Source organism: Ochotona princeps, chromosome 31, assembly GCF_030435755.1.
Source record: "Ochotona princeps isolate mOchPri1 chromosome 31, mOchPri1.hap1, whole genome shotgun sequence".
NCBI lineage: Eukaryota > Metazoa > Chordata > Mammalia > Lagomorpha > Ochotonidae > Ochotona > Ochotona princeps.
This window is the reverse complement of record NC_080862.1, coordinates 1,803,285-1,830,580: the sequence shown is the minus strand read 5'-3', so window position 1 is coordinate 1,830,580 and position 27,296 is coordinate 1,803,285. Positions and strand designations below refer to the sequence as shown.

Here is a 27,296-nt window from a genome sequence, read left to right as displayed (position 1 = left end):
CGGCGGGGCGCCCGTGGGGAGCCGCGGGCCGGCGCCCGGCCACCCCCCAGCACCACCCTCCCGGCCGCGGCCGGGCCGGCCAGGACGACGCGGCGGCCGAGCTGTCCTCCCGGGGCAGGTGCGTGCGCGGCGGGGGGAGGGGAGCGCGGGAGGCGCCTTTGTTGTCGGGGACCGGGCGTCCCGCACGGGGCTCTGGGCCGCGGGGCAGCGTGCGGGGCCGAGGGACCCTGCGCGGGGCCGTCCTCCTCGCCCCCCCACCCCACGACGGATGGGGTCAGCGGCCCCTGGGCGTGCTCGGCCGGCCGCGATCTGGGATGGCTCCTCCTGACCCCTTCTGCGAACTCCGGCCCCGGATCGTTGGCAATCGGTTTTAAACTGGGACATCGCAGAGGGGCGGGGGGGCATTCATTTTTTTTTTTTCCTCTTCCAGATCTATGGGGTTTTGAGCCAGGGTGAGATCGCTGCTCGCGGCAGCACAGAATTTTTTTTTTTTTTTTTTTTAAAGAGATCCATAATACAAGGCAGTGTGAGATTGGGTAGGCGAAGGATGGATAACGGAATAGAGAAGGTCACCTCTAAATCTCGGCCGGCTCCTTCAGCAAGGGGCTCCTGTTTAGTAGTTGACTGTAGAACGCCTGATCCATAAGGTGATTCATTGATCAACAAGGAGGGATTGTGGACGTGTTGTGTCAGGAGGGGGTGGGTACGGGTAGGGATGGCATGCATTAACACCCCAGCGGGGAGGCGTCGCAGCCACGGGAGCCCGACACCCTGGCTCTGGCCAGGCACAGGCAACCCAGTGTTTTTTACAGCCGTGCGGGTCGCCGCTCTGCTGCGGGACTGTCAACTTCTTCTTTGGGAAATCTTTGCCTCGCGAGCAGGGGCAGCGGCCTCACCTGAAGGCGTGACGATAATCCTGTGCCACCTCTCCAAAGCCACCAAGTGTGGTCGCCTCCCTCGAGGTGGGGTCCGGGTGGGGGTAGCACCTTCACCCCACTGTGACCTCTGCTGCTCCGGGGTGAAGGTCAGCGGGCCAGCACAGGATTGGCTTTGGAGCGGGCCAGTAGGCAGCTGTAAAGCTGTGCCTGTGCAGGACTCTAGTTGGAATGTAGCCTGATTGGGAGGACCTTTACCCATTTGGAAATGTCTGCAATGTTTCTGGTTCCTGGGCCACAGGGCCATTACAGCCTCGTGTCACAGGCATGCTCCAGGAGCTTACTGAGCGCAGGAACAAGCCATGAGTCTGGGATGTGGTCACCGAGTCGCTCTGCCACTCCAGGCTGAGTCAGTTCTCCATCTGTGCCACCTGCCAGCTCAGAACAGGAAGCAGCAGCAGCGCGCTGCCCTGGAGTCCACTGGTAGCGTGTGTGTGTGTGTGTGTGTGTGTGTGTGTGTTTTGCTGCTGTGAATTTGGGTTTGTTGAGGAGGAGTTTACATCCAGAGGCAGTGAGAAACGGGGCTCACTGTCCTTAGGCCGTCGTGTAAGAAGCAGTGACTCAAGCATTCCGTCCATATCAGAGCGTTGCTGTAACTCGATGGTCAGTGACCAGAGATGTGAGTTTCTGGGCCTGGGTGGCTTGTTCACTGGTGGATTTTCTTTCTAATCGAGCCTAGGGTTTGCTCTTCACTCTGAAAATCGCTCCTAGCTGTCTCCTGTGCTCGAAGTACTTGCGTACATTGGCCCTGGGCCTCCCAGACCAGCCCTGCAAGCTGGAGAGGAAAGGGGATTGGGATGGGCCTTTTGCAGATGAAATCAAATCCTGGCTAAAGCGGAACAGTTCACCTGGTTCAAGCAGGATGAGACTGACCTCTGTCTTCGCAGCTTCTAGTCCTGAACCCTTCCCCGGGAAGATGTGTTTCCCCAAACACCTGGCAATAGCTAGGAATTTTCAGTGAATCCCCAGAGAGAGAGAAATAATATAGAAGTGTAAGAATTGACAGTATAGGATTTAATAATGCTATTCATCTGCCCACCACCTAATAGGCTACAAGTCGGTATGAGGCTGCCTAAGTGCTTTTTAGATTTTATTTTTATTGAAAAGACAGATCTACACACAGGGAGAAGGAGAGACAGAGGGAAAGATCTTCCGTCCGCTGGTTCACTCCCCAGACGGCCACAGTGGCTGGAGCTGAGCAGAGCCAGAGCCAGGAGCCCTGAACCTCTTCTTCCTGTGCAGGTGTAGAGCCTCGGCCCATCCTCCACTGCTTTCCCAGGTCACAAGCTTGGAGCTGGAAGGGAAGTGGAGCAGCTGGGTCACAAACCGGTGCCCCATTGGGATCCCAGGCATGCTAGAGGAAGATTTAGCCGCTAGGCTACTGTGCCAGGCCCCGCCTCCACTTGTTAAGCTGGAAATTGACATGCATCCTTCCTGTTTATATTTAATTATATATTTTTGTATTCCTGTACATTTTATAGCTTTGTTTCAATTGTTTAAAACTTCCTGGACTAGCTCTCTTTGTTCAGCTTGGCCATTTTGTCTGCGTTGATTTGGATGGCTCTGAGGTGCTTGTGAGCGCTGCGTAGCACGTGCCACGTTGTGTGACTGTCTCAGCTTCTGTTGCTGATAGCTGCCTGAACAGTGCTTCGGGAGTATTCTTAGTAGTCATGGGGTGCACAGTAACAGCCCAACCAGTGGCAGCCTGCGTCTGCAGTGACCGCTCGTGGCTCAGGTGCGCCGAGGGACGTGTCCTGATGTGTGACTGCTGGGTTTATTAGAGTGCACGTGCAATGTGGCTTGAGCCCACGTTCAATTTTTATAGGAAATATTTTAGTGTCTGCGATACTGCTGTGAAATAAGATTTTTCAATAATAAACATAGCCATATTTTGAGGAAAACAATGCTTCTTTCCCAAAATAAAAAGTAATTTATGACAAAGTAGTGTGTTTACTGTCTGTCCACTTGTGATGCACAGCTCTCCAGTCTGCGACATCAGAATACTTGAGAGCTGCTCAGAGGTGAGCTAGGAGGCCAGGTGGTCTGTGCCTATCAAAGGAGCGCTGCTGGAGGACAGTGATCAAATGCCCTGCTCCAGGGGGCTTAACGCTGCGACTCCAGCGGCAGCCAGTGCAGATGGAAAGATGCGGACTGAATCGGCCATTCAGCCACCAATAACAGCATTGTTGGTGGGGAAAAGTGATTTTTTTTTTTGGAATAGCAAGCTATTCTCTGTAAAGTGTGAATAGGAAGAAAAAGCAGTCTTCCTTTTTGACACAGTGGGCGCATTCAAAACAAACCAGGGTACTCAGAAGACTTTGGCCACAGGGCATCTTCCTCTGAATGCAGGAAGAGTGCCTGGCATTTCTGGTATCTATTTGGTAGTGCCTGCCATAAGTTACAACAGCCAAAAGACATCATGGAGGACATTGCTATGGAATAGACACCTGCTGGTTTCCCTTTCCCAGCCTTGCTCGCTCTGCCTTCTCCGGAGTGTGAATGGTACCCTACTGTGGTGTTCATTGGCAAGTCCTGATGACCCCTGGGGTTGAGAACAACTTCTTCACCTCTCCAGTTCCTTGTCTCTGATTCGCTTGCTTAGCTTTGGAATAGCTCTCATTGATTAGGAAATGTTTTTTGTATGTTTTGGATAACAATATTTGATCGGTGTTAAGCATGTTGTCTTCCGGTATTCGGTGTGCCTTTTTATTTTAGACGACTAGAAGTTGTACATTTTAATGTCAGATTTCTTTGCTTTTCCCGTGTAGATCTTAAATTTGCACATAGATTTTTGTGTGAAGAGGTGCTTGTGAATCTAAATGTGTTCAATAAAAGTAACTGCTGAAATTTCCATTTTTCTTAATATTCTCTGAATGATAGTAGTTGTGTTTCAGTCTTAGTATCTTTATGGCAAAATTAAAATTTGACAAGTCTGTCATTTCAACGTTTTTTTAAACTGGTTTGAAATCCATAAAGCCTGAGAACTGTTGCTTTAAAGTGCAAGTTGCTTCCTGAATGCTCCAACATCCGAAACATTTTTATTTCGGTTTTTGGATGAAGGCTGCTCAGCTGGTAAAGCATGTACAGATATTCCAAACTCTGGAAGGTGTGGGCTGCTGAGGTGTGGGATGCTCTGGCCTCCCGTCTCCGGTTTATCAGCCCAGGAGTCGGGGCAGGAGCAGCACCACAGACCAGAGCTTTCTGGAGCTTTTCATTACTTTTCTTTCTTTTTTTTTTTTTTAAGATTTTTTTATTATTATTGGAAAGCCGGATATACAGAGAGGAGGAGAGACAGAGATCTTCCGTCCGATGATTCACTCCCCAAGTGAGCCGCAACGGCCAATGCGCGCCGATCCGAAGCCAGGAACCAGGAACCTCCTCCAGGTCTCCCACGCGGGTGCAGGGTCCCAAAGCCTTGGGCCGTCCTCGACTGCCCTCCCAGGCCACAAGCAGGGAGCTGGATGGGAAGTGACCAGAACCAGAACCAGCGCCCACATGGGATCCCGGGGCTTTCAAGGCGAGGACTTAGCCGCTAGGCCACGCCGCCGGGCCCCTCATTACTTTTCAAATGACACCCATGATTGCACAGAATAGAGTTTCAGAATAAATGTAAATATGTGAGTGTAATTTGAGTCACATTGAGGGTCTGTCTTGTTTTCTTAGAAAGTAAAAGCGAGAATGCTAAGCAAGTTGTTACATACAGCTGAAGAGGAAAGCAGTGCAGGCACTTAACCCAGTGCCGCAGTCCTACACCCTACACCGGAGTGTGGTGATTCCGTGAGAAGCTTCTGGCTCCTGGATCTGGCCTTCTGTTAACACAGGCTCTGAGGAGCAACAGCTACGGCTGCGGCAGCTGACTTCTTCCCAAACACCTGTCGGCATCATCTGGGGATGGACCAGCTGTTGAGGCCTTCTCTGTATGTCTCTCTGACTCTCAAATAATAGGAAGGAGAATCTACCAGTGTTTACTGGGGGTGTGAGGTTGGGGGTGGAGCAAGAAGGAGAATTCATCTATAAGCATAACAAAACAAGCAAAATCTCTAAACTTCCCTAAAGCTTATTCTGAGAACCAGGGACGCTGTGCGCCAGAAATGGAGTGTTTACAGTGTGCATAAAGGAACTGCCTGCGGTGCTGGAAACGCTTTTGCACACTGCTTTGTGTCTTTCCTGCTCTGCTGCAGGTCCAGCCACCTGCTAATGGCCTGGGGAAATGGTTTGTTTGTTTTTTCACACTGTTAGATAGCTGAGAGGGATGCATGCCACGTGGGCCTCTGGTGAGGGGGAGGAGGTTCGGGTACTGGGGAAGGGTGGGACAAATGTTTCAGGTGTTTTTGTTCTGAGTCCGTAGCAGGGTGGCTGCTCCCTGCTGTCAGACTACAGCAGCCCTGGGGCTGGTCCTCTGATGACCCTTAGTTGTGTGACTTAAGTGGTTTTGATGGTTCTGAGAAATTGTTGGTTCCTTTCCTTCCTGCCCGTTTCTCAGTGCTGTCACTTTATTGTCCGTGTTTGTAACGGTTAATGATTATATGTGTCACTGCTTGATGAACGTTTGTCTCTCCCATTCTGAAATATTGATGGGAAGAACTAGTTGGGACAGCAGCACATTTGGTTAACATCCTTCGGCACCCTCTAAACTTCCCAAGTGAAACTTAACTTATGCAGATTTGTTGGTGTTTTGTGTTAAATAACGTGTTTAGGCTAGAACTCTGTATTGAGTTACAGTGCTCCATCAATCCCCTTCATCTTTGAGGAAGCCGAGGGGCGGGAATCCTCGTACCCTTGGATGAGTTGAGGTGCTAAGTCACATAAAAGGCCACAGGAAAATTGGGATGAAACCTGGTTTCTTTTTTTTTTCTCTTTTTTTTTTAATTTATTTTATTGTATTGTTGTTGACAATGGTTACATAGTTAATTACGGTTTAAAAAAAGGTTCGGGGGAGGGTATAGGGAAGTGGGTAATACTATTATGTCCATATTGTTTCCTTCATGTATCCAAGGGAAAGGGGGATATTGAGAGAGAAGCCTCACCCGGTTTCCCGCCCACCCCAAGTCCCGGATGTGGGACATGCTCTGAGATATTTGCTCAAGTGGTTTTAATAGTTCTCCAGTTATGAATCGCTGCCAGTTTCGCTCAGTGAGGTCGTCCACTGATTCATATAGTCCATCATAAAGTCTTCATTTGCCCCATATTTCGCTGCCAACAATATACAGCTGAGATGGTTGATTGACCTGTTCTGTCTTCTGTCTATTCTTGGTTAGAGTTCTGAGTCCAGCAGTTCGATTGGGGAGATCTCCAAAGAAACTTTGAGGTCTTCCCAGACTAGATTCTTGTATGTTCTAGAAAGCACAGGACCCGGCACAGTCCATCACCCTGATCAGCTGGTGGTTTCAATTGCTGGGTTGGTTCTGTTTTCATTCCCGAGTTGCACTGGAACCAATGGGTGTTGCAGTCCAGTCTGGTTCTGCCCAGCACGTACTCGGCCCTCACACTGGGTATTAAAGCTTAGTTCCATCTAACCAACTCAACTATCCAGCCCTCACGGATGTTGTTGAGTGCTTCTCTGTCTAGCCACACCAGCCCCCATCCTAGTTTTCATGCCCTCCTGTGGGAGTAGTGACCCAAGAAGGGGGAACCCACTTTTTCCCTCCCAAGTCTCTCTCACTCCCGGAAACCTGATTTCTTTATTTGGCAGTATTTTTTTTTTAATTGTCTCTCCAATGCCAAACAGAAACGTAACTTGTTAGCTCGCGGGTGTAAGTCATTCTCCATGAGACTTCCCTCAGCTGCTGGAAGTGTTACCAGGGTTGACCATCCAGCTAGACGTCTTTCTGCTTGAAACACTGCATGCAGCTCAGGAAATTCTGTCTGTCTGTCTTGCAATATTTAAAATTTATCCTGAGGATAAGGTGACATTTGAAAATAGGATTAGGAAAATAAGTACAATGTATGTTTAATTTAAATCAGGATATGAAGGAGGGAGATTGAAATAACCTCTTTAAGCAAGTCTATTCCAAGTTCAGCAAAACTGAGGTAGAATAATGATGCCTCCAAGAGCGAAGTGGAAGACTCCATCCCTGTATCAGTTGCAACAAATTTGCTTGCATTTTTAAAGATAAAATTCCTGCTTTATAATGTATAGGGCTATAGGTAGTACCTGTCATTGGGGGCATTTGCTGCACCTGGGGGATTTTTTTTGTAATATTAATCTTTCCCACTAATATACCCTGCAAGAAATTGCATCACCTCAGAAATCAACCCCACAACCTCAGTTGAACAGGGGAAAATGGTCAGTTTTGCCAACACAAAATTCAGATTTTCCTTCAGAGTAATTAATAAGCACTCAGCTCTTCTAAATTGACCTCCCAAACTTGTTAGTTGGGAGGCAGGTCACTTTTGCCCTGCCACCCCAACCACATGACCTATTATTTATTAAAGAGTTCTCTTATTTGAAACAAACCAGAGTTTGCTTAGGACTTACTCTAGCTCTGTGTTTCCCGGGTGTCTTTTGTTTGTTTTTAAGATTTATTTCTTTGTTTAAAAGTCAGTTACATTTGGGTTTGTTCCTTTGTGAAGTGTTTGCCCATTTCCCGTGCCCATTTCTTGAGTGGCTTGTTTGTTTTGGTGTTTTGGCTGTTTTGTAGTTCTTTGTATATTCTGGAGATCAGCCCTCTATCGCCTACGTAGTGCGCAAAGATCTTCTCCCATTCTGTGGGTTGCTTTTTTACTTTATTGATTGTTTCCCTTGCTCTACAGAAGCTTCTTAGTTTGATGAGGTCCCATTTGTCTATTCTGGTCTCGATTTCTACTGCTTTTGGAGTCCTTCTTAGGAAGTAAGGACCTACCCCTAGATCTTGCAGAGTATTTCCAACATTTTCTTCCAAAAGTTTAAAGGTTTCTGGATGTAGGTTTAGATCTTTTATCCATTTAGATTTGATCTTGGTGTATGCTGAGAGATGTGGGTCTATCTTTTTGTTTCTACAGGCTATCAACCAGTTGTCCCAACAGCATTTATTGAACAGACCTTCCCATTTGCCTGGATTGTCGTTTGTCTTTTTGTCAAAGATTATTTGGCTGTATCTGTGTGGGTTCCCATCTGGTGTTTGTATTCTGCTCCATTGATCTTCCTCTCTATCTTTGTGCCAGTACCAGGCTGTTTTGATAACCACTGCCCTATAGTATGTCCAGAGGTCTGGGACTGTGACTCTTAACATATTGGTTACTCATTACTATGTCAATTAATTCCATGGTGATGGAAATTTTCGCTGATGGTATGTTCGAGCTTTTGATTGACTGGGATGATACTCTGCTGGCTCTGTTTTCAGACCAGAGAGGGTATACCTAAGAAGCTGATGAACTTGACTGGACAACAAGATGCTGGACTCTATGTTTGGTATATGCTTGCAATGGGGGATTCTCAACTGAACTTAAACTATGGTTATGCAACAAGGTGGAGGAATCCACCATGGTGGGGAGGGGTGGGGAGAACCCAAGTACCTATGAAACTGTGTCACATAATACAATGTAATTAATGAATTAATAAAATAAAAAAAATTAATAAAAAAAAAAAGAAAGAAAAACTATCCATGCATTTAAAAAAAAAAAAAGTCAGTTACAAAGAGAAAAGGTCTTGCACTCGCTGGTCCGTTGCCCGTATGCCCACACCAGCAGGGGCTGCACAGGACCGAGCCAGGAGCCGCTTCTGATCTCCCACATGGGTGCAGGGCTTGAAACACCTGGGCCGTCTTCTGCATCTTTCCCAGGCACATTAACAGGGAATTAGGTTGAAATAGCCAGGAACCGAACCAGTGCCCCTATCGCTCCTAGCTAAGTTACAGTACCAGCCCTCATCCATATGGCCTTTTAGAAGAAACAGGATTTTCCTGCTTTGTCAGGAAATGTTCTTGATTTAACTGTTTGGCTGGGCAGGGTGGAATGCAGGCCTGAGATGGAGTGGAAATGAGCCCATCATGCTTGCACTGACCGGCAGGTACCACCTGGACCCCACCTACACACGTCACAGGCAGGCCAGAGGACACCCTGGGCCGGAAGCCTTTGGCCCACCCCTTGCGTGGCATACAAAATCCCAGTGCCGCATCCCACGAGTGGCCATTTCCTCCACACCATCATCACACCAGGGGCTTGGCAAGCTCTCCCCTGACTTTAAACTGCCTGAGCTGAGTCTCTCAAGTGTTTCCGAGCACCCTCAAACCTAACACTAACTTGGTATATTAAAAAACTAGCATGACTTGTAATTGAGGAGTCGATATGTTACCTCGTCAGTGTTCATTAACTGCAACAAATCTCCACCTAACAAATGAATAATTTGTACACATGATAATTATCCTCCACTAAATGGTCTGTTTGTTTAACTGCCTTTCTTTCAGGTTTTAAGTGTGTGAGAAGGTAGGTCTCTCCGTGTATTTAAGTGCAAGGCAAATAAAAGCACCTTATTGATGACCATCATTTCCTGACAGACGAGCCTTAAGCTACGTTAGTGTGGGAGATTCTGGCTCAGATAGCAAACAGAAAAGCCTTCTGTTCTCTGCTCTGTCAGGTTATTTCCTTCACTCACTGTGTAATAGTTGTTATTGACCAGACGGTGTACTGATGACTTTGGGCAACCCGGGCGAACCCTACAGGTGGACACATGGCAGGGGTCACAGTTTGCAGCTGTAGACAAGAACCGTGTGCTAGGGGGTAGGTCTGAAAGCGTGGCAGTTGGGGCTGTAGTAGCACATTAGAGGAAGCGCAGCATGTGTGCAAACTCACGGGAACACGCCGTGCTGTTCAGGTGCTGCACGGTGGCCTGACGCGGTCACGAGGGGAGTGTCAGGGACGGGTGGGAGCAGATTGCGCAGTTAAACTCCTGGTTGGCCATAGGTTTTGAAGCATCCTGCCTGTGTGATACTGTTTTTACCAGTACTCCCAAATGGTTTACATTCTTTCCCCATCTAGAGAGGCCATTAAATGTGTTATATTCTCATGTTTTTGAAAGAACTGTGGTCTCTATAGAAGCTGTATCTACTTATAGAAGAGTATTGGTGGATTTGTTTATTATTACTGAGAAAGGCGAGGTCTTCTCTACACTACTTGATTCCCACAGAGCTAACCAGAGGCTGGCCAGGGCCCTCGCGGGAGCCCAGGCCACCACCCAGGCTGCCATGTGGAAGGCAGGGACACCAGGGCCAGGAAGCTGGGACAGCGAGCAGAGCTGAGGCTTGGATCGGCAGCGTTGGGTACCGTAGGCTGCCCGAGAAGCCCAGACCGCTGGCCGGCAGGAGGGAGGCCGGGTCGTGTTGCTGAAAAAGCTGTGCCTCTCGTGGGGCAGTCTGTTCTCGGTAACATGGAGGAAGTTGCAGGCATAAGGTTCATCTGAGCAGAACATCAGGTGCCAATGCCTAGACTCTTGCTTCTTACATTACTTTTTCTTTATTTCATAAAAATGAACTATTGTGAAATAAGGCTTTGAAAGGTAGAATTTTATATGACATGAAAAAAATCAGGGAATAGATGTAAGATTTCTTTGGCAGTTTTACATATCTGTTGCCCCAAGTATTGATTTTAAACTGGAGGATGTGGTTAGTATGGTTTGTAATGTAAAGGAAATGAAGGGCATTTGTTTTCTGTTATATTTGTGTTTGACACAGCTCTGTTGTGGCAGGTTGAAATGTGTGTGTGAATCGCAAAGCTGTGGCTCGGTCTTCAGCACTCATGCTGGTGCCGTCCCTGCTCCCCGTTGACTCCGACAGCAGCTGCGCAACGGCAGGCTCCGTCCTGGGCCTCGAGACCCGCCGGGCTTGTCTGCGGTTGACGGGTCTGCTTGGAGGGTTCCACCTGTGAAATCTCAGCCTTTCTCATTTTCTTTCCACTTAGGCACCTTTACCTGAGTTCCTTCTCACTCTCATGCTTCACATGATATTTTCCTAGCCTACAGGGTATTCCTCGGGGAGGGGAGATTATCTTTTTCTCCTCATAATAGATTTATTTTATTTTTGATGATGTTTACATGATTGAGAAGGATGCATGCCTGTGAGAACTGCCGATTAGGATGGGAGGGGTCCAGGAATGGGGCAAAGTGGATGAGACCACTGCTTCCAGTCTCCTTTCTGTTCTTGTTTCTGGGGAGAGAGGAGAGAGAGAGGAGGAGAGGGCCACTCCCAGCAGCCTGCCCGGACCAGTACCTGAAGATATGGGATGGACATTCAGTGTCATCCTAGGGTTCCCGATGTGGGGCGTGTTCCGAGCACTGCTCAAGTACTTTCAATAGTTCTGAGATGTTGTTGATTTCATTGCTCCAAGGATGAGGAAATCCCTCCAAGGTCCCTTGGCTGATATAGTCCCCCGAGTCTTGATTTACCCAGATACCTGCTGTCGAAGCTTGGCCAAGAATGCTATCCATTTTGTTTTGCTCTGCGTGGTATTAGCTGTCCTCTGCAGGCTTAGTGATCTCTTGTGTCCCCCATGTGTGTGTCGGCGTGCTGTGCACTGCCCTGGCTTCGGCAACCAGGGAGGCCGCTTCTCACACATGCGCTCATGTTCCGACCACAGATCCTGTGGTTTTCCCCTGATGGCCATTTTGAATCCAGCGGTCCAATTGAGGGGGGCATTCTTCAAAGAAACTTCACCAGAGATGACCCCAAACCCGACTCCCGTGTGTGACAGCCATGTGAGGTCTGGGTCGGTCCGTCATCTGCATCAGCCTGTACACACATTAATGGTTGAAGCCACCTAGTCAGTTCTGTCCCCAGCCCCTCTCATACGCAAGCCAGTGGATACTGTGGTCCGGCCCAACCCTGCCCACCACACGTGCGGCCCAGCCCGAGCCCGGGTTCCCGCGCATGCTGGTATGTGCAGCAGACTGGTCAGGTCTGTCCTGCACCCCGTTCGGCTTTTGTACACAGCAGTGGGCGTTAGAGCCTAGCTCAGCCTGACACCACTGTCCAGCCCATACTTATGCCAGTGGCTGTGACCACCTGTCCAGCCAGGCCTGCCCCCAGCCCTGGTTCTCATGCTCACGGTGGGAACTGCAGCCCATCAGTGGGGTGTCCACAGTTTCCCTATTAGGCCCAGTCCCAGTCCTGGATCTTGCACTTTATAGGTGGTATTGCGGTCTGGCCTAGCAGAACTTGCCTGCAGTCCTGGCATTTGCCAGATGATGCTGTGGCAAAGCCCAAAAGGCCTGCACCTACTCTGGCTCATATATGCCTTAGTGGATACAGTCACTTGGACCAGCCTGGCTCTCCCTCTAACCCAGTTAACATGCAGGCCAGTGGGTGATGTAGCCCTGCCCAGCCCGCCCCCACCCCCAGAGCTGACTGAGCCACGTGTGTGTGCCTGCAGGTGCTAACCTGGCCTGGGATGGGCTGCTCCCAGCCTCAGCCCTTGCGCTCACCAAGAGGACGGCATCCTGACAGGAGTTCCCCAAGCTCCTCTGTAAGGGCATCTCCCAGTCAGATCTCAATGAACACTGGCGGGTTCTTGGCCCACCTCCTGTCCTGGCAGGTGAAGCGGCCTTTCCCAACCAGAGAATTAGTATCTAACTCGAAACTTTTAGCTGTTTTTAGTCTTTCCTAGCTGTTGATCTGATTGTCTGACTTCTGAAGCAGTCCTGTTAGGATTTAAGATGAAAAAAAAAGTCCTTTATAAAAAACTTTAAACGTTTTGTTATGATATGCTCTATCAGCTTCCAGTTCACCAAGCATGTGGGTACAGGGTTTTGAAAAGAAACAGATCGACCTGATTGAATGGCTTACTCAAGATCTGAAAGGGTTAATGCCATGTCCCCACTGAAACATCAAGATTGTTCTGTGAGGTATTCTTACAGCTCTTGTAATGCATCGCTGAAGCAAATGTGTGCAAAAAGCAAACTTTCCCTGTCTGGAGAAGAACTAGTGAAATGTTGGCCTGTTGCGGACAGGAAAGCTGGTAGAGGTATTACACCCACGTGCTAAGTGCTGGTTTGCTATCATCAAAAGCTGATGTTTCATCAAACTTTACTACAGATAAGTTTGGGGGAAAGGAAAGCGGCCGGCCGCCAGAGGAAAAGGAAGTGGTAGGCATGTCAGCTGATGCATTAACCGGACTGCACCCCATTAGGAAGGATTAATTCTGGTAGGTCACGCCATCTGTGAAGAGAGCTAAGGAATATTGTGGTTCGTGAGGCTGTAAATGTCATAGTGCCACCGCATCCTACTGTAAGGGAATGCGCAGAGAGAGGAACATAGTCAGCAAACAGTGTCTTCTTCGCAAAATGACTCATTTTGTGAAGATGGTGGATGCCTCCTGAAGCAGCTGGAGCATTTGGGGTCATTTGAAGCAGGGACACAGCAACGGAAGGGGTTCCTTACTGTGTCCTGCTGCTTTCTGGAAGCCATCAGGTAAACACTGCCAAACATTCTTCAGCTTTTTTATAACTAAAAACTAGAACTTAACCAACTTTTCCTTTATCCTGTTATTTAAGAAGATGAGAGGTAACTTAGTCCTGTGTACTTATGAAGGTCTGTCCTTGTGTTCTGGAGGAAGAAAAAAAAAAAAAAGATTGATTTGTTGTTACTGGAAAAGCAGGTTTGGAGAGAAAAGAAGAGACTGAGAGAAAGATCTTCTATCCACTGGTTCACTCTCCAGTTGGCCATAATGGGCTGAACTGAGCCAATCCAAAGCCAGGAGCTTCTTCCAGGTCTCCCACGCGGGTGCAGGGTCCCCAGGCTTTGGGCCGTCCTCGACTGCTCTCCCAGTCCACAAGCAGGGAGCTGGATGGGAAGTGGAGCTGCTGGGACACGAACCAGCACACATGGGTGCTAGCACTGTCAGCCGAAGATTAGCCAGCTGAGAGCATTGCACATTTCTGACCCAGCCACACTTGGTGAGACCATCTGGGGAGAGAACCAGCAGGTGGAAGATCGCTTCTATCCCTCTGCCTTCCAAAGAAGTTCTTTGGAAAAAAAAAAAAAAAAACAAAGAGGGTGATGTTTAGGCAGAGCCCAGATTATCAGGTGCATTTCTTTGTGGCGACTCTGGAGATGGGCATCTCTAGCACGACTGGGAGTGTGAGAGCTGGAGATCCTGGGCTGCCTGCCTGGAGCCTGCGGTACTGCAGCTGCTCTGGACCAGGTGAGCAATAAGCTGCAGGCGTCAGTCACAAGATTTCCTGGTTAGAGCTACTGCTGTCACTCATTTCCAGACTATTAACCAATTCTGCAGGGAGTTGATTAAATAGTACCTAGCTGAGAATCGTCCAGAGAAGCGTGTCAAAAGTCAGATCTGAGAGTGATGGACAGTGCTGTCCTGAGCTACTTGGAGCAGAGGATGCTCATAAGAGACATTTCAGTAGCATGAGGATAGTCACATGGCTAGGGGACTCCATCTGGTCTTCAGCTTGCCCTAACTTGACAAATAAAGGTAATGTAACTTTCTGTACCACGAAGATCTGTCAGGGATTATATCCTGCTTCGGCTGCCTCCAGCTTCAATTTCAGTTATCCCAAACTCAAAGCTACTAAGAGGCAGGAGGAGTAACACTGAGAACGCCTCCTAAATTGTCCCTTGATTAAGCTGGGTGGAGCTGAGCGTCCCCACACTGATATTCTGTAAGTGGCGATAAGAATCTTGAGACAGATAATTGGTACTAGACATGTACACATTTGGCTGGGACACAGGCCTTAGGCATGGCAGTGCTGGTCTAGTCACAGTTCTTAAGGGTTTATAATTTCGTGATTTTCAGATCTGAGAAAACCTACCTGATGGCCACCTGTGAAACCATGAGTGCAACACTGAGTTGCTGTATTGCTGCTAGATAGGGGATAGAGCTTTGAAGCCGTATGTAACCAAGGGGCTGATGGTTGTGCGCAGACAGCCCCAGTGCTCCAGAGGAGAGTAGGTGGTGCTCCCTAAAGCTCTCCCTGGACATTTGGGGCAGAGTTCCAGTGGCACTTACCCAGAGCTTGCCCACCCGCTGCTGCTTGTTGATGATAGCTGGTTGGGTCATGGTGAATTGTAGTCTTACTGTGAGCACTGCCCGTTGGATTATCACACAGTATCAAAGATACTAAAGGTAGCCAATTATGTATGGTTTACAACTATTTCAATTGCCTAAGAACAAAGAAGCATTGTAATTATTTGATAAAAACTTTTTGTTTGGCTTAATTTTACATTTATTTGAACTGTTTTAAATTTGCTACTCAAAGAAATGTCTGAATTTCGACTAATAGTTTCATAGTGTTTTTTATGACTCATAAATCCAGATTGCTGGGTACCGATAATAAGGATTGTGTTCATCATCTGTAATCCATAAATTCTCTGTAACCTGGATTACTTTAATTATACACTGCGTAGGTGGAGATTGCTCGTACAGTATGGGACATATTGATTAGTCACCTGTAAGGTTCCCCAGGAACATACCATCTTTATGAATGAGAGTCTTATGTTTTTGTATGGAGTGTTTCTAGGTCAAGGTGATAGAATAGTGGTGTATGAACTTGGAGGTGGGGAGTGCCAGTGCTGTTTGGTGCTGACTGATGATGAATTCGTGGAAGGACGTGTGTGTGTCGTCGGCTTGTGCTCAGCAGTGTGGAGAGGTGGAGCTAAACACGTGGAGCTCAAGTGCGCTTTCCAGGAGCCAACAGCTTTGTGGGAATCTGGTTTTGGTACATGCGAAGACTACAGCCTGCCCTACTGCTCAGTCCAGAAAGCAGTAGGGGTTAGCACAAGTACTGTGTTCCTGGCAGCCATACAGGAGGCCAGGTGAAGTGCCAGGCTGCTCTGCGCTGCCTGGCACAACAGTGGCTGTCAGTGGAGGAGCGGACCTGCAGATGGAAGCTGTCTCTATAACTCAGACTTTCAAACAAACGAGCCTTCTAGTCTCCTTTAGCTCTGTGTGCTCCTTTATCAGTGCTCACAGACAAACCATCATAAACTGTGTGCTCTGACGGAGTGCAGGGAAGGAAGGAGCTCTAGCTGTAAAACTGGTATGGAGGGTTCTAGATTGCACTTGTCCCCTAAGTGTCGGCTTCATTTGAACAGAGCCCAGTATATGACTTCCAGCAGAGTTGAATTTTTCTGACAAAGTCACCTGGATTTCATGCCCATTACCTCAAGCATTTTGGATGTTCTGTCTTTAAAACTGAAGAATGTTTTGCCAAAGTGAATGTTCAGCTTCTGTAAACACCAAATGCTGCCCTTTAGGTAGGACTTTTTGAAGACCGTAGTGGGATTTCACATGCGGTGTCCTTTGATCAACATAATATGCTGGTTACATGCTGGGTCCTAGGGTGACAGTGGGCCCTCATGGGTCCTCAGAAACTACTGGATGAGCTTAGTTCCTCTTGTTTCTGTGGTGACCGGCTGCTGAGCGGTTCTGTGAGGGTACAGCAAAAGGACTGTAGAGAGTGGAACTCAAAGGTGTTTGGGGATGGGCTTTATGATGCAGGTGAAGCATTTGCCGGGGATAGCCGCACCCAGTAGCAGAGTCCCAGTCCGCATGTGAGCTGCTCTCCACGTCTCCTCAAGCGGCCTGCTGATGCACCTAAGCAGCAGCAAATGCCGGCTCACGTACAGGAGTCCTGGCTCCCCCCTGGCCGAGCCAGCGCTGTGGGTGGCCATTGAGCCAGCAGAGCCCACTGACGGCCTGCAGTGGCTGAGTTAGGATCGTGTGCTTTGTCTACCACTGCCTCGTCTGTATGAATTTCTGTTCAAGTTAACTTGCTGAGTTGCTTTGAGGATTAGGCAGGTAGTGTACATGAGCATTGTGCCCAGTACTTTAGAAATGCTACAGTGACTCTTGTTCAAGCCCTGGCTTCTCCATGGATTAGGAATATTTTCATGGAGTTGTGCAGAAACTGCAAACTACATTAAAGATAATTTGATATAGGGATTCTGTGCAAAGGTTAGACCAGCTGAAAACCCCAGCATCCCATATTGGAATGTCTGTTCTAATCCCACTTCCCCCTCTAACCCGGCTCCCTGCTGCCAGGAAGCCTGGCGAGGGGGTCACTGGCAGCAGAAGACTGGACCGGCTTTCAGCCTGCTGGCTACAGTCTGTGCCCGTCATGAGTGCTGCAGGGCAGGAAAGGGGAGCGGAATTGTTTGCTAAATGTCGAAGTGTGTCATGGACTATTTGAATCTGTATACTGATTTGGAGTATTTTGCCTTACCCAGGTTTGACATATTTGTAGAAAGACGCCAGAAATCTATTTGAGAAGGTATTTAAGATAACAGTGGACATTGGCCATGTCTTTGTTTATGTTGTATGGGAACAGAATCCACCTTCAGTTATCAAAACTTTCACTCTCTCCTTTTGTTTTCCAGAAGATGAATAATCTTTCATTTAGTGAACTGTGTTGCCTCTTCTGCTGTCCACCTTGCCCAGGGAAAATTGCTTCAAAATTAGCGTTTTTACCACCTGATCCGACTTACACGCTGATGTGCGATGAAAGCGGCAGCCGCTGGACCTTACACCTCTCTGAGCGAGCGGACTGGCAGTACTCCTCCAGGGAAAAGGATGCTATTGAGTGTTTCATGACTAGAACCAGTAAAGGCAACAGGATCGCCTGCATGTTTGTGCGTTGCTCACCCAGTGCCAGATACACCTTGCTCTTCTCACATGGAAATGCTGTAGATCTGGGCCAGATGAGCAGCTTTTACATAGGCCTGGGGTCCCGGATTAACTGTAACATATTCTCCTACGATTACTCTGGGTACGGCGCGAGCTCGGGAAAGCCAACAGAGAAGAACCTCTATGCGGACATCGAGGCTGCTTGGCTTGCTCTCAGGACAAGGTAAGTCATGCTGGCCTAAAATCACCCTGTGCCAGAATACAGTGAAAGCTGCTTGGGTTTACATAGGCTTTAATCTGCTACGTAGAAATTATATCTGCCAAAATATGTATACTTAAGAAGAGTAAAGCTTTCAGTTTGTGATTTTTGAGTCCTGTGTGATAGAGAAGAGTACATGTTTCTGCTTCTATGTTAGTGCATGTGTATGCGTGTTCTCCTAACTTTAATCCAGTGGCAAATGATTTTATAACTTTCTTATTACTGGGGATGTATAAAGGTTTACTCAAAGTTGGAAGGTTTCAAAAGCATGAGGTGAAACAAACCATTCATTTGGTCACTAATCGTTTAAGAGCCTGGATTGATTTTGATTAAAATAAGCATTGTATGTGGTTGTTTTGTATTTTTATATAATTGTTTCTTGGTAGATACAGCTTACATATACTTTACTGAAACTATTTTTAATGTATCTTATTTACTTTATATTCTAGGCTGCTAAACTTGAAATAAGGTCAAATTGGTTTGCTTTATTAGGATAATAAAATAATCTGATTTCAAGGGGTGCTAAGACAAAATAGCCTGTAGTTAGTGCTTCTAACAGCACAGAAGTATAACTGTTCAAATAACATGATCAATTCCATGTTCTGTGTCTGAAAAATAATCTTCCCTTGTAGATGGTCAGTTTTTCTACTTGCATGTTTGTCTCGTCAGATCTCAGTTTTCAGGAAACTGTCCTAAATCATTTTGAGCACATTTGATGACCTGTAGCAGAGGAGAAGCAAAGCAGAATAGGCGCATCCCTAATCTTAGTCCTCGGGTTCAGTCCTAGCCCTGCCAACCCATCCTCTGTCCTGGTGGTCCCAGCCCGTGGAGGCCTGGGCCTGCCAACCTGTCCTCTGTCCTGGTGGTCCCAGCCCGTGGAGGCCTAGCCCTGCCAACCTGTCTTCTGTCCTGGTGATCCCAGCACATGGAGGCCTGGGCCTGCCAACCTGTCCTCTGTCCTGGTGGTCCCAGCACATGGAGGCCTAGCCCTGCCAACCCATCCTCTGTCCTGGTGGTCCCAGCACGTGGAGGCCTAGGCCTGCCAACCTGTCTTCTGTCCTGGTGATCCCAGCACGTGGAGGCCTGGGCCTGCCAACCTGTCCTCTGTCCTGGTGGTCCCAGCCCGTGGAGGCCTAGCCCTGCCAACCTGTCTTCTGTCCTGGTGGTCCCAGCCCGTGAAGGCCTAGCCCTGCCAACCTGTCTTCTGTCCTGGTGGTCCCAGCCCGTGGAAGCCTAGGCCTGCCAACCTGTCCTCTGTCCTGGTGGTCCCAGCCCGTGGAGGCCTAGCCCTGCCAACCTGTCTTCTGTCCTGGTGGTCCCAGCCCGTGAAGGCCTAGCCCTGCCAACCTGTCTTCTGTCCTGGTGGTCCCAGCCCGTGGAAGCCTAGGCCTGCCAACCTGTCCTCTGTCCTGGTGGTCCCAGCTCGTGGAGGCCTAGGCAGCCAGTGGTACTGCCTGCATTTTCTGAGCCTTTGTCTCCATAAGAAGATTGGATTAAATGATCTCCAAAGTCCTGCCCAGTTCTGCAGTTATGTTGTCATATAAAATATGTGCAGCTAGAACATGGCTTTTACTTCATTTGCCTAATGAAAGTTAGGACTTCAGAATAAGAAAGGGCGGTAACTCTATTTGAATGATCTATCTTATAGGAAAATTGACTATCTAATAAATTCAGTTTCTGAGTCATTTAAAAAATTTTAATTTTTGCATTTTATTTGAAAGACAAAGAAACAGATCTTTGATCCACCCGTTCATTTCCCAGTGCCTACAACAGCCAGGTCTGTACCAGGGCTAGCCACGCCCCCGGGCTCCAGCACTTGCCATCATGTGCTGCCTCCCAGGACACACATGCCAACGAAGCAGGAGTCGGGGACAGACTGGCTGGCACTGGTTCTCTGCAAGCATCCCGAGATGCCACCTAAACCAGTATACCGGGTGGCCTGCCCCAGGTTCTCAGAAAATAACACGCCCGTCATGTTCACTCTCCAGCCTTCAACCACAGTCCCCAAGTTCTTTATCTGTGTTCTGTAATGGAGAAAATACTGGACTAGGAGACAGTATGGCTAGGTTGTAATTATATGTCTGTCATTAGCTTACTACTGTGACTTTGAACATGTACTAGATTAGATGATCTCTAAAGTCCTTTCTAACTTAGCCTGTTTTGAATTGTTACTGCTTGGAGTCCTCTGCTGCGGCTCATCTCGAGTCCTGCCCCCCTCCCCGCGGCCTGTGGTGGTCGCCAGCGGAGTGGCCGCTCTTCCAGCAGCAGTCACGCAGCCCAAAGAGTTGTTCTGATGCTGCCAATTTCCATTCTGCAAATCTCATTTCTATGAATTCTGTACAGTTTGACTTTTTAAAATAAAAAGGTTGGGACAAGTATGTGAAGCATCAGTTAAATTGCAGCTTGGGTCATCCACATCCCATCTTCCTGTACCTGGTTGCCATTTCAGTGGTCCTGCCTGTGGCCTGTTGATGTTCACCTTAGCAGGTAGCAGGTGCTGGCCCAAGGAGTGTGGAAACTACCATCCAACTGCTTGATTACCTGGCCCAGCCCTTACTGTTCTATGTTGACTCTTTAAAAAAAAGACTTTATTAATTTTTTTTTACTAGGAAGTCAGATTTATAGAGAGGAGAGACAAAGATCTTCCATCTGTTGGTTCACTCCTCAGGTGGCTGCAAGTAGATACGTTTGAGGAGTGAAGCAGCAGATGGGTGGTGGTTCATATACTCCTCTCTTTGTTTCTCTGTCTCCCTCAGCTTATTCCCTCTTCTCTCCCACCATCTCTTTGAAATCTGTAATTAAATTTGGAACTTAGTAATATAATACGCTTCAAGTTTATTCAATAATATGTTAAATTGAATTACTATACATAACAAATCACTTAATAAATGTATCTCTTAAGACTGAAATTTCTGGGACTGGCATTGAAGTGTAGTGAGGTTAAGCTGCTGCCTGCAGTGTCTGCGTTCTGTATAGTCTCCAGTCTGGTCCCAGCTGCTCCACCTCCAGTCCAGCTTCCTGCTAATGCACCTGACTCCTGGTGTGGTCTGCCCCCACGTCCACAGGGGAGACCCAGGGGCGGCTCCTGGCTCCTGGCCCAGTCTTGGCTGTTGCTGCCATTGGGATCTTTTCAGCAGATGGAAGAGTTCTCTCCCTTTATTCTCTCTCTCTATAAGTCTCTGTAACTCTTTTTCAAATACTTAGGTCTTTTTAAAAAAAAAAGTGTTTTAGAAGACCTGAGCAACTATTTTTCCAGAAGATGAAAAAGATTTTTGTAAGTTGAAAACAAATCATATTGTAGCATTGAAAATGATGATGATAATTCAGAAACAAATTCTTCAAGTATGCATCCACTGATACTGCCTTACACTAACTCACTCTAAGATCCGGTCTTTAGCAATGACGCCACGTTTCCTGCTTGCCCAGTTGTGTTTTGCCTTGTGGGTTCTGCAGGTACGGCATTCGCCCGGAGAATGTGATCATATACGGCCAGAGCATAGGGACCGTGCCGTCCGTGGACCTGGCCGCTCGCTACGAGAGCGCGGCTGTCATCCTTCACTCGCCCTTGACCTCAGGGATGCGCGTGGCTTTTCCTGACACCAAGAAGACGTACTGTTTCGATGCATTCCCAAAGTAAGTAGCATTATTCAAAGCAACTTAATAGAGTTTTCTTTCTATCACTTAAGGCATTTTTAATACTGTTCCCTGAGCCATGGGTTTGCATTGCACATATATTCTCATGCAGAAATTATGAAAAGCTTAAGTTAAAGAAGGTGTTGGCAGGTGAGCAGTCAGGAGGCTGAAATCTTTGTGCAAAAGTCGTGCAGATGCCAACCACCAAGGGCTAGTACCACCGGCGGCAGAAATAACATCAGAAACAAAGAGATTAGCTTAAGAAATAAAACTGGCAAACTCGAGTGTCAGACTGGATGTTGGGTGCCAAGGAGAACTTGAGTGTGACTCCCATGTGCGGCTTGGGCTGCTAAAGGATGATGAGCCCGTTCAGTGAGGGAGAAAAACAGAAAAATCCCGACTCGCATCTGCCTCGTGCTTTCTCAGCGCAGATCCGTGGAGTGTATTGTCACTGTCAAGTCTGCGGACGCAGTGTTGGGTGGGTTCGCCAGAAGGCCACTGCTGCCCTTCATGCCCTCCGGATCGCAGGAAGCCCTCCGCGCCCTCCTGAAGGAGCGGGGTGCCCGTTTTCCTTCAGTCCCTCCTTTCCGAGTTGGCAACGGCACAAAGATTTTTTGTTGAATGACAGACCAAAAGCCAGCTTGGTCTTTAAGAACAGCAAGAATTCTGTTGTGGGATGTGTGGGTTCAAGTCCTTGTCTCCGATACAGGAAGAACTTCAAGGACAAGATATGGGTAGAGGTCAGCAGGGAAGTAAGATTTATTTCTATGCCAAATAGCAGTGCCCACCGACGGAGTGTGAGCGCGCTCAGAGCTGTGTTCCCCAAGGTGCTGAGGGCAGGTGCCGAGGCCGGGGCGGGGACTGCTCCGCGTTCCTTGGAGTGACGTTAGAGCAGCGGAAATCCTCACAGGCCTCTGCATGCGGTGTCCTTTAGCCAGAATGGGCGCTAAGGAGTGAAACCGTGGAGGCTGCGTTGCCGCTCCATGGAAGTCTGCCTGGGACCGTGCGGGCAGGGCTGTGGGCAGTCTCGGCTCTGCCTTGGCAGCTACTCCCGACCTGTTAATTGTGAAAAAAAAAAAGAAGAATGTGTTTCATCAAATGGAGACGTTTAGGGAAGCGTACAGAAGGCGGCATATGACTGTACCGCTGGAATCGGCTGTGGCTTTATTTTTGCTTTAGGTACAGTGGCCATTTTCAGTTCCAACAGAGAATGCTGTGCAACATTTTGTCTAATAACCAAATACAAATCTTCAAGATTTTATTCTTACTTTGTGCTTATAATGTCCTAACTCTCAGGATTTTGATGTGTATGTAATTGTTGCTTGGGTTACTTGTTTGGGTAGTTTCTGTCCCCTCCGGGTCCGCTTGGGGACTGTGCTGGTAGGCTTCGCTCGGTCGGGACCCCCACGTTGCTGCACTGGCTCGGGTTCCCTGGGCACCTTCCGGCTGAGGCAGACCTGGGAGGCCAGATGGAGGTTCCACTTAACAGATTTGACATTGCTGGCATTTCACAAATGAACCACAAATGGTAATTCTGTCCTTTTGTCTGCCTTCAATTTAAGTAAAAAATAATTCTAAGAATGTTTTGATCTGCATTTTAGAGTGGAAAACTAAAGACTTTGTACAACCCTGCATTGAGGAGGGTGGGGCTTACCCGGCAGCATCCTGTTCACTAAGTAGGTCAGGTGTTTTCCTGGTGCTCACAGTGTGTCTCCTACATCTCTGCTAATCCTACCTGCATCTAAAGAACTCCCACCGTGGGGTGAGGCAATTACTAAGCTACAGTAAAGAGACGGGAGATGGTGTGCCAGAGGGGCCTGTTGTTTTGTGTTGTGTTGTGCTGTAAGATTTATTTTATTCTACTGGAAGCAAAATTACAGAGAAAAGAGGAGACAGAAAGATTTTCCATCCACTGGCTCACTCCCCAGATGGCTGCAATGACTGAAACTGAGACAATGTGAGGCCAGGAGCTAAGAGCCATCCTCCACTGCTCTCCCAAGTTATAAGCAAAGAGCTTGGTGGAGAGTAGAACAGGCAGGACATGAACCAGCGCCCATATGGGATATCTGCACTTGAGCAGAGGGTTAGCTGACTGGGCCATCATGCCAGCCTCAGTGTGGCCTATTAAAAGGACTTGGAACAGATCGCATATGTTTCAGCCACCAGCCTGCACCCTCACAGAATTCCCTGGCCACCTTGGATTAAATCGCATTGATTTTTCAGGTTATTTTCAATTTACTTAAAAAAGATGAAGAGGAAGAATAGAAAGTGATGAAGTCAGCACAGACTTGACCTTGTGCGAAACCTGTGTTCTCTGTGCTGTCAACATGCTGAAAGGTGCATGTGGCACTGAGCGCACATCCCAAACGGAGTGCCCAAAGGGAACGTTCTAGACAGTCGTAACGGCAGAACTTACTAGGGAACGTTCTAAACAGTCGTAACAGCAGAACTTACTAGGGAATGTTCTAGACAGTCGTAACGGCAGAACTTGCTCAGAATCCAAAAGACGGCCTTGTTCTTCTACTTCTCCTTCTCCTTTTTAAGATGTATTTATTTTTATTGGAAAGTCAGATTTACAGAGAGAAGCAGAGACAGAGAAAAGTCTTCCATCCACTGGTTCACTCCCGAAGTGGCCACAACAGTTGGAGCTGAGCTGACCGGAAGCCAGGCGCCGGAGCCTCCTGGGGGTCTCCCACATGGGTGCAGGGTCCAGGGCAGCCTTCCTTTGGAAGCGGATTTAGGTGGTTCTGTTTTAGTGTTGTGCCCAGGACAGCACAGTAGGTTTGCGTGTCTGTGTAAGCCGCGTGTTGATTGCTCTTTCCTTCGGCTCACCCTGCAGCATTGACAAGATCTCGCAGATCACCTCCCCGGTGCTCATCATCCACGGGACGGAGGACGAGGTCATCGACTTCTCGCACGGCCTCGCCCTCTTTGAGCGCTGCCAGCGGCCTGTGGAGCCGCTCTGGGTCGAAGGCGCAGGCCACAACGATGTGGAACTTTACGGACAGTACCTTGAAAGGTTGAAACAGTTTGTGTCACAGGAACTGGTCAATTTGTAAGATGCTCTGTACATTTGCATACTGATGTTTCTTTTCTTGCTGAACTGCACTGTTTGGTAAATAACGTAAAACCTGAAGGTTTTGTTTGCAAATCATATCAGCTGCCTTTATAAATGTACAGGTAATGATTTGTTAACAGACTTAATGAAGGTTTTAATTACCAAAACTAGAAACTGGAAATAACAATATCATGCAGTCAGGCTATAATTTATATTTTTTCTGTGAATTTTTTTTAAACATCAAGATAAGTACTGTATGAAATTTTAATTAATTCTATAAAATCAAATGCTGTAAAAGTATTGCCAAATGCTTTTGCATATCAAAAAATTTATAAGTATTTTTAAGACATCTCAATGTGCTAAATCTTATCCTGGTATATATATGTGTAATATTCTTTCCAGAAAAAAAATGTATATCAAGTAATTCAAGTACTCAGAATAGAATATAGAAAGAAATGAAAACATTCAAGTTAGAGTTGACCTAAACCCTGTTGTACAGGGATAGTTATAAATGGTTATTTTATTGTAAAATACGTTCGATTTTCTGTATTCTCTGGTTATCATACATTTATCCTTTGAGAAAAAATGACGTAAGTCTTAATTTGATCCCATCTGTTAATTTACCAGCTCGTTACCTTGTAAATGAGAAGTCAAGATAGCACCGAATCTTCACTAGTTTGGATTGCTAAGTTTGGTACTGTGAGGCAACTAGCATTCTCATTTAGGGCTTGAATGATTTTGTATGCAATGTTGGTTTCAATTTTAACTGATCCTGTAGGGTTGTAGTACTGTTCATGATGTGCAAACCGGGAGGCCCATTCGTCACTTCAAGCCACAGCCTGACTGACTGTTTGGTCCCTTCTCACTTTGGCTGTTTTTAAGAATAGGACCTGCTGCTTTGAATGACCATGGATTCGCTCTTAGATAAAAAGGAGATAAGAAAACATTCAATTCATAACTTTTATATTAACCATAACTATTATATTATAGTAAAAAATAAAGCTCACATACCAAAACTAAGTTGCCTTCCCTTGAATGAATTCTGCCTGACTAAAACAGTGAAAGAAAAATAAAAATAAAATTAACAGTATGTAGTCTAATTTGTAAATGAATGTGGATATATTTTACGGCCTTACGTAATTATAATTGTTCTGCTTGTTCTGTGGTTATGTCTAAGACTATAGAATATGATTTTCTTCAAAGTATATCAAGTATTGTGAATGCTTTGGTTCAGATGTGTCAAATTAACAGTAAAGCAACAAATACAACACTCGGCTTGTGTGTTTGCCTTCTTGCGCCCTCCCACCCCTCACCAGGAGGGAAGACAATTCCTAGTGATATCGGTTCATCACTTGGGAGAGTTTTCTGAGATTGCCCTGCGTGTTGTCTGTGATGCAATGAGTTCACAGGGCCAGTTCCATGATTGTGTGCTAAGCCTCTGCCTAGGGTGCCAGCATCTCCCGTGGGCAGCTGCTCCACTTCTGATCAGAGGGTGGCACCCACATGGAAGTGCCAGGCTTCCAGCTTTGGGTCTGCTCAGCTCGCCGAGTGAACCAGCAGACAGAAAGCTTTCTGTCTCTGCTTCTCTAACTACTGCCTTTCAAGTGAAAATAAAATAAATCTCGACTTCTAAGATTATTACATCCAAGGACAGATAAAGGACAAGGAACCTGTAATGTATTTTTAGCCTGCCCTTTTGCGGTAATAAGAATTAGCAACAGACGGCCTCTGAATTGTGTAAAACTTCTGTTTTAGCAAGTGGAATGAATCATACAGTGTCTGAAACTTACCCTCATAAGTACCAAGACTTAAAGTATTATGTACACAGGACTTATCACAGTTATAAATGTTACAGATCAACGCGGCAGTGTTATTACTCTGCCATCTCTAATTGATTTCTTAGTCCATTATAGCTTTGCTTATTTATGCTATTAATGGTTATTATCACCTTACTTATGCTATTACTAGCAAAAAAGATACTACAGATCTGTTGCAAGTCCAACTATATTCTCTGCAGTTGCTTTTTCAATTAAGGAAAAACAAGCATTTATAGTTACATAATTGTGTTTGTTGATATAACGTGTTCCTGTAGATCTGTGTTACCTTGGTTTCAACCTAAGGAACTTCCTGCAATATTATTATAAGTGCTGGCAACAAATTCTCCCAGTTTTTGTTCACTTTGAGAAGTATTTGCCTTCATTTTGCAAGGCATCTTTGCTGGCCTGGGATTCCAAGTTGTCAGTTTTTTTTCCTAGAGCACTTTGAATATGTTTTTTTTTTTAAATAACCGATAATCGATCATCGATAGTAACGGTGACGTCACCCAGCGCTGCCCTTTAACTCCTTGTTTACCCTCATTGGGACCAAACGAGCCCAAGGCCCGGATTCCGCTTTTTTTTTTTTTAAAGATTTATTCATTTTATTACAGCCAGATATACACAGAGGAGGAGAGACAGAGAGGAAGATCTTCCGTCCGATGATTCACTCCCCAAGTGAGCCGCAACGGGCCAGTGCACGCTGATCTGAAGCCAGGAGCCAGGAACCTTTTCCGGGTCTCCCACACAGGTGCAGTGTCCCAATGCGTTGGGCCATCCTCAACTGCTCTCCCAGGCCACAAGCAGGGAGCTGGATGGGAAGTGGAGCTGCCGGGATTAGAACCGGCGCCCATATGGGGTCCCGGGGCTTTCAAGGCGAGGACTTTAGCCGCTAGGCCACGCCACTGGGCCCATGAATGTGTTTTTTTCCACTGCCTCTGGCTTCCACTGACTGATGAAAAGTCGGATGCCAGACTTACCAAGGTTTCCTTGGAAGTGACTAATTTTTGTGCTGATTTCAACATCCCTCTTTGACTTTGACTCCCAGC

The 27,296-nt window shown here is 47.1% G+C and overlaps 1 protein-coding gene across 1 annotated transcript; it reads left to right on the top strand.

Moving 5' to 3' along the window:
• ABHD17B (abhydrolase domain containing 17B, depalmitoylase) lies at positions 1–24,874 on the top strand. Its single transcript, XM_058657326.1, has 4 exons — positions 1–118; positions 17,237–17,706; positions 21,196–21,375; positions 24,215–24,874. Exons 2-4 carry the CDS (start codon positions 17,240–17,242, stop codon positions 24,432–24,434), a joined length of 867 nt encoding a protein of 288 aa, XP_058513309.1. The 5' UTR covers positions 1–118; positions 17,237–17,239; the 3' UTR covers positions 24,435–24,874.
• The last annotated feature ends 2,422 nt before the right edge of the window (positions 24,875–27,296 follow it).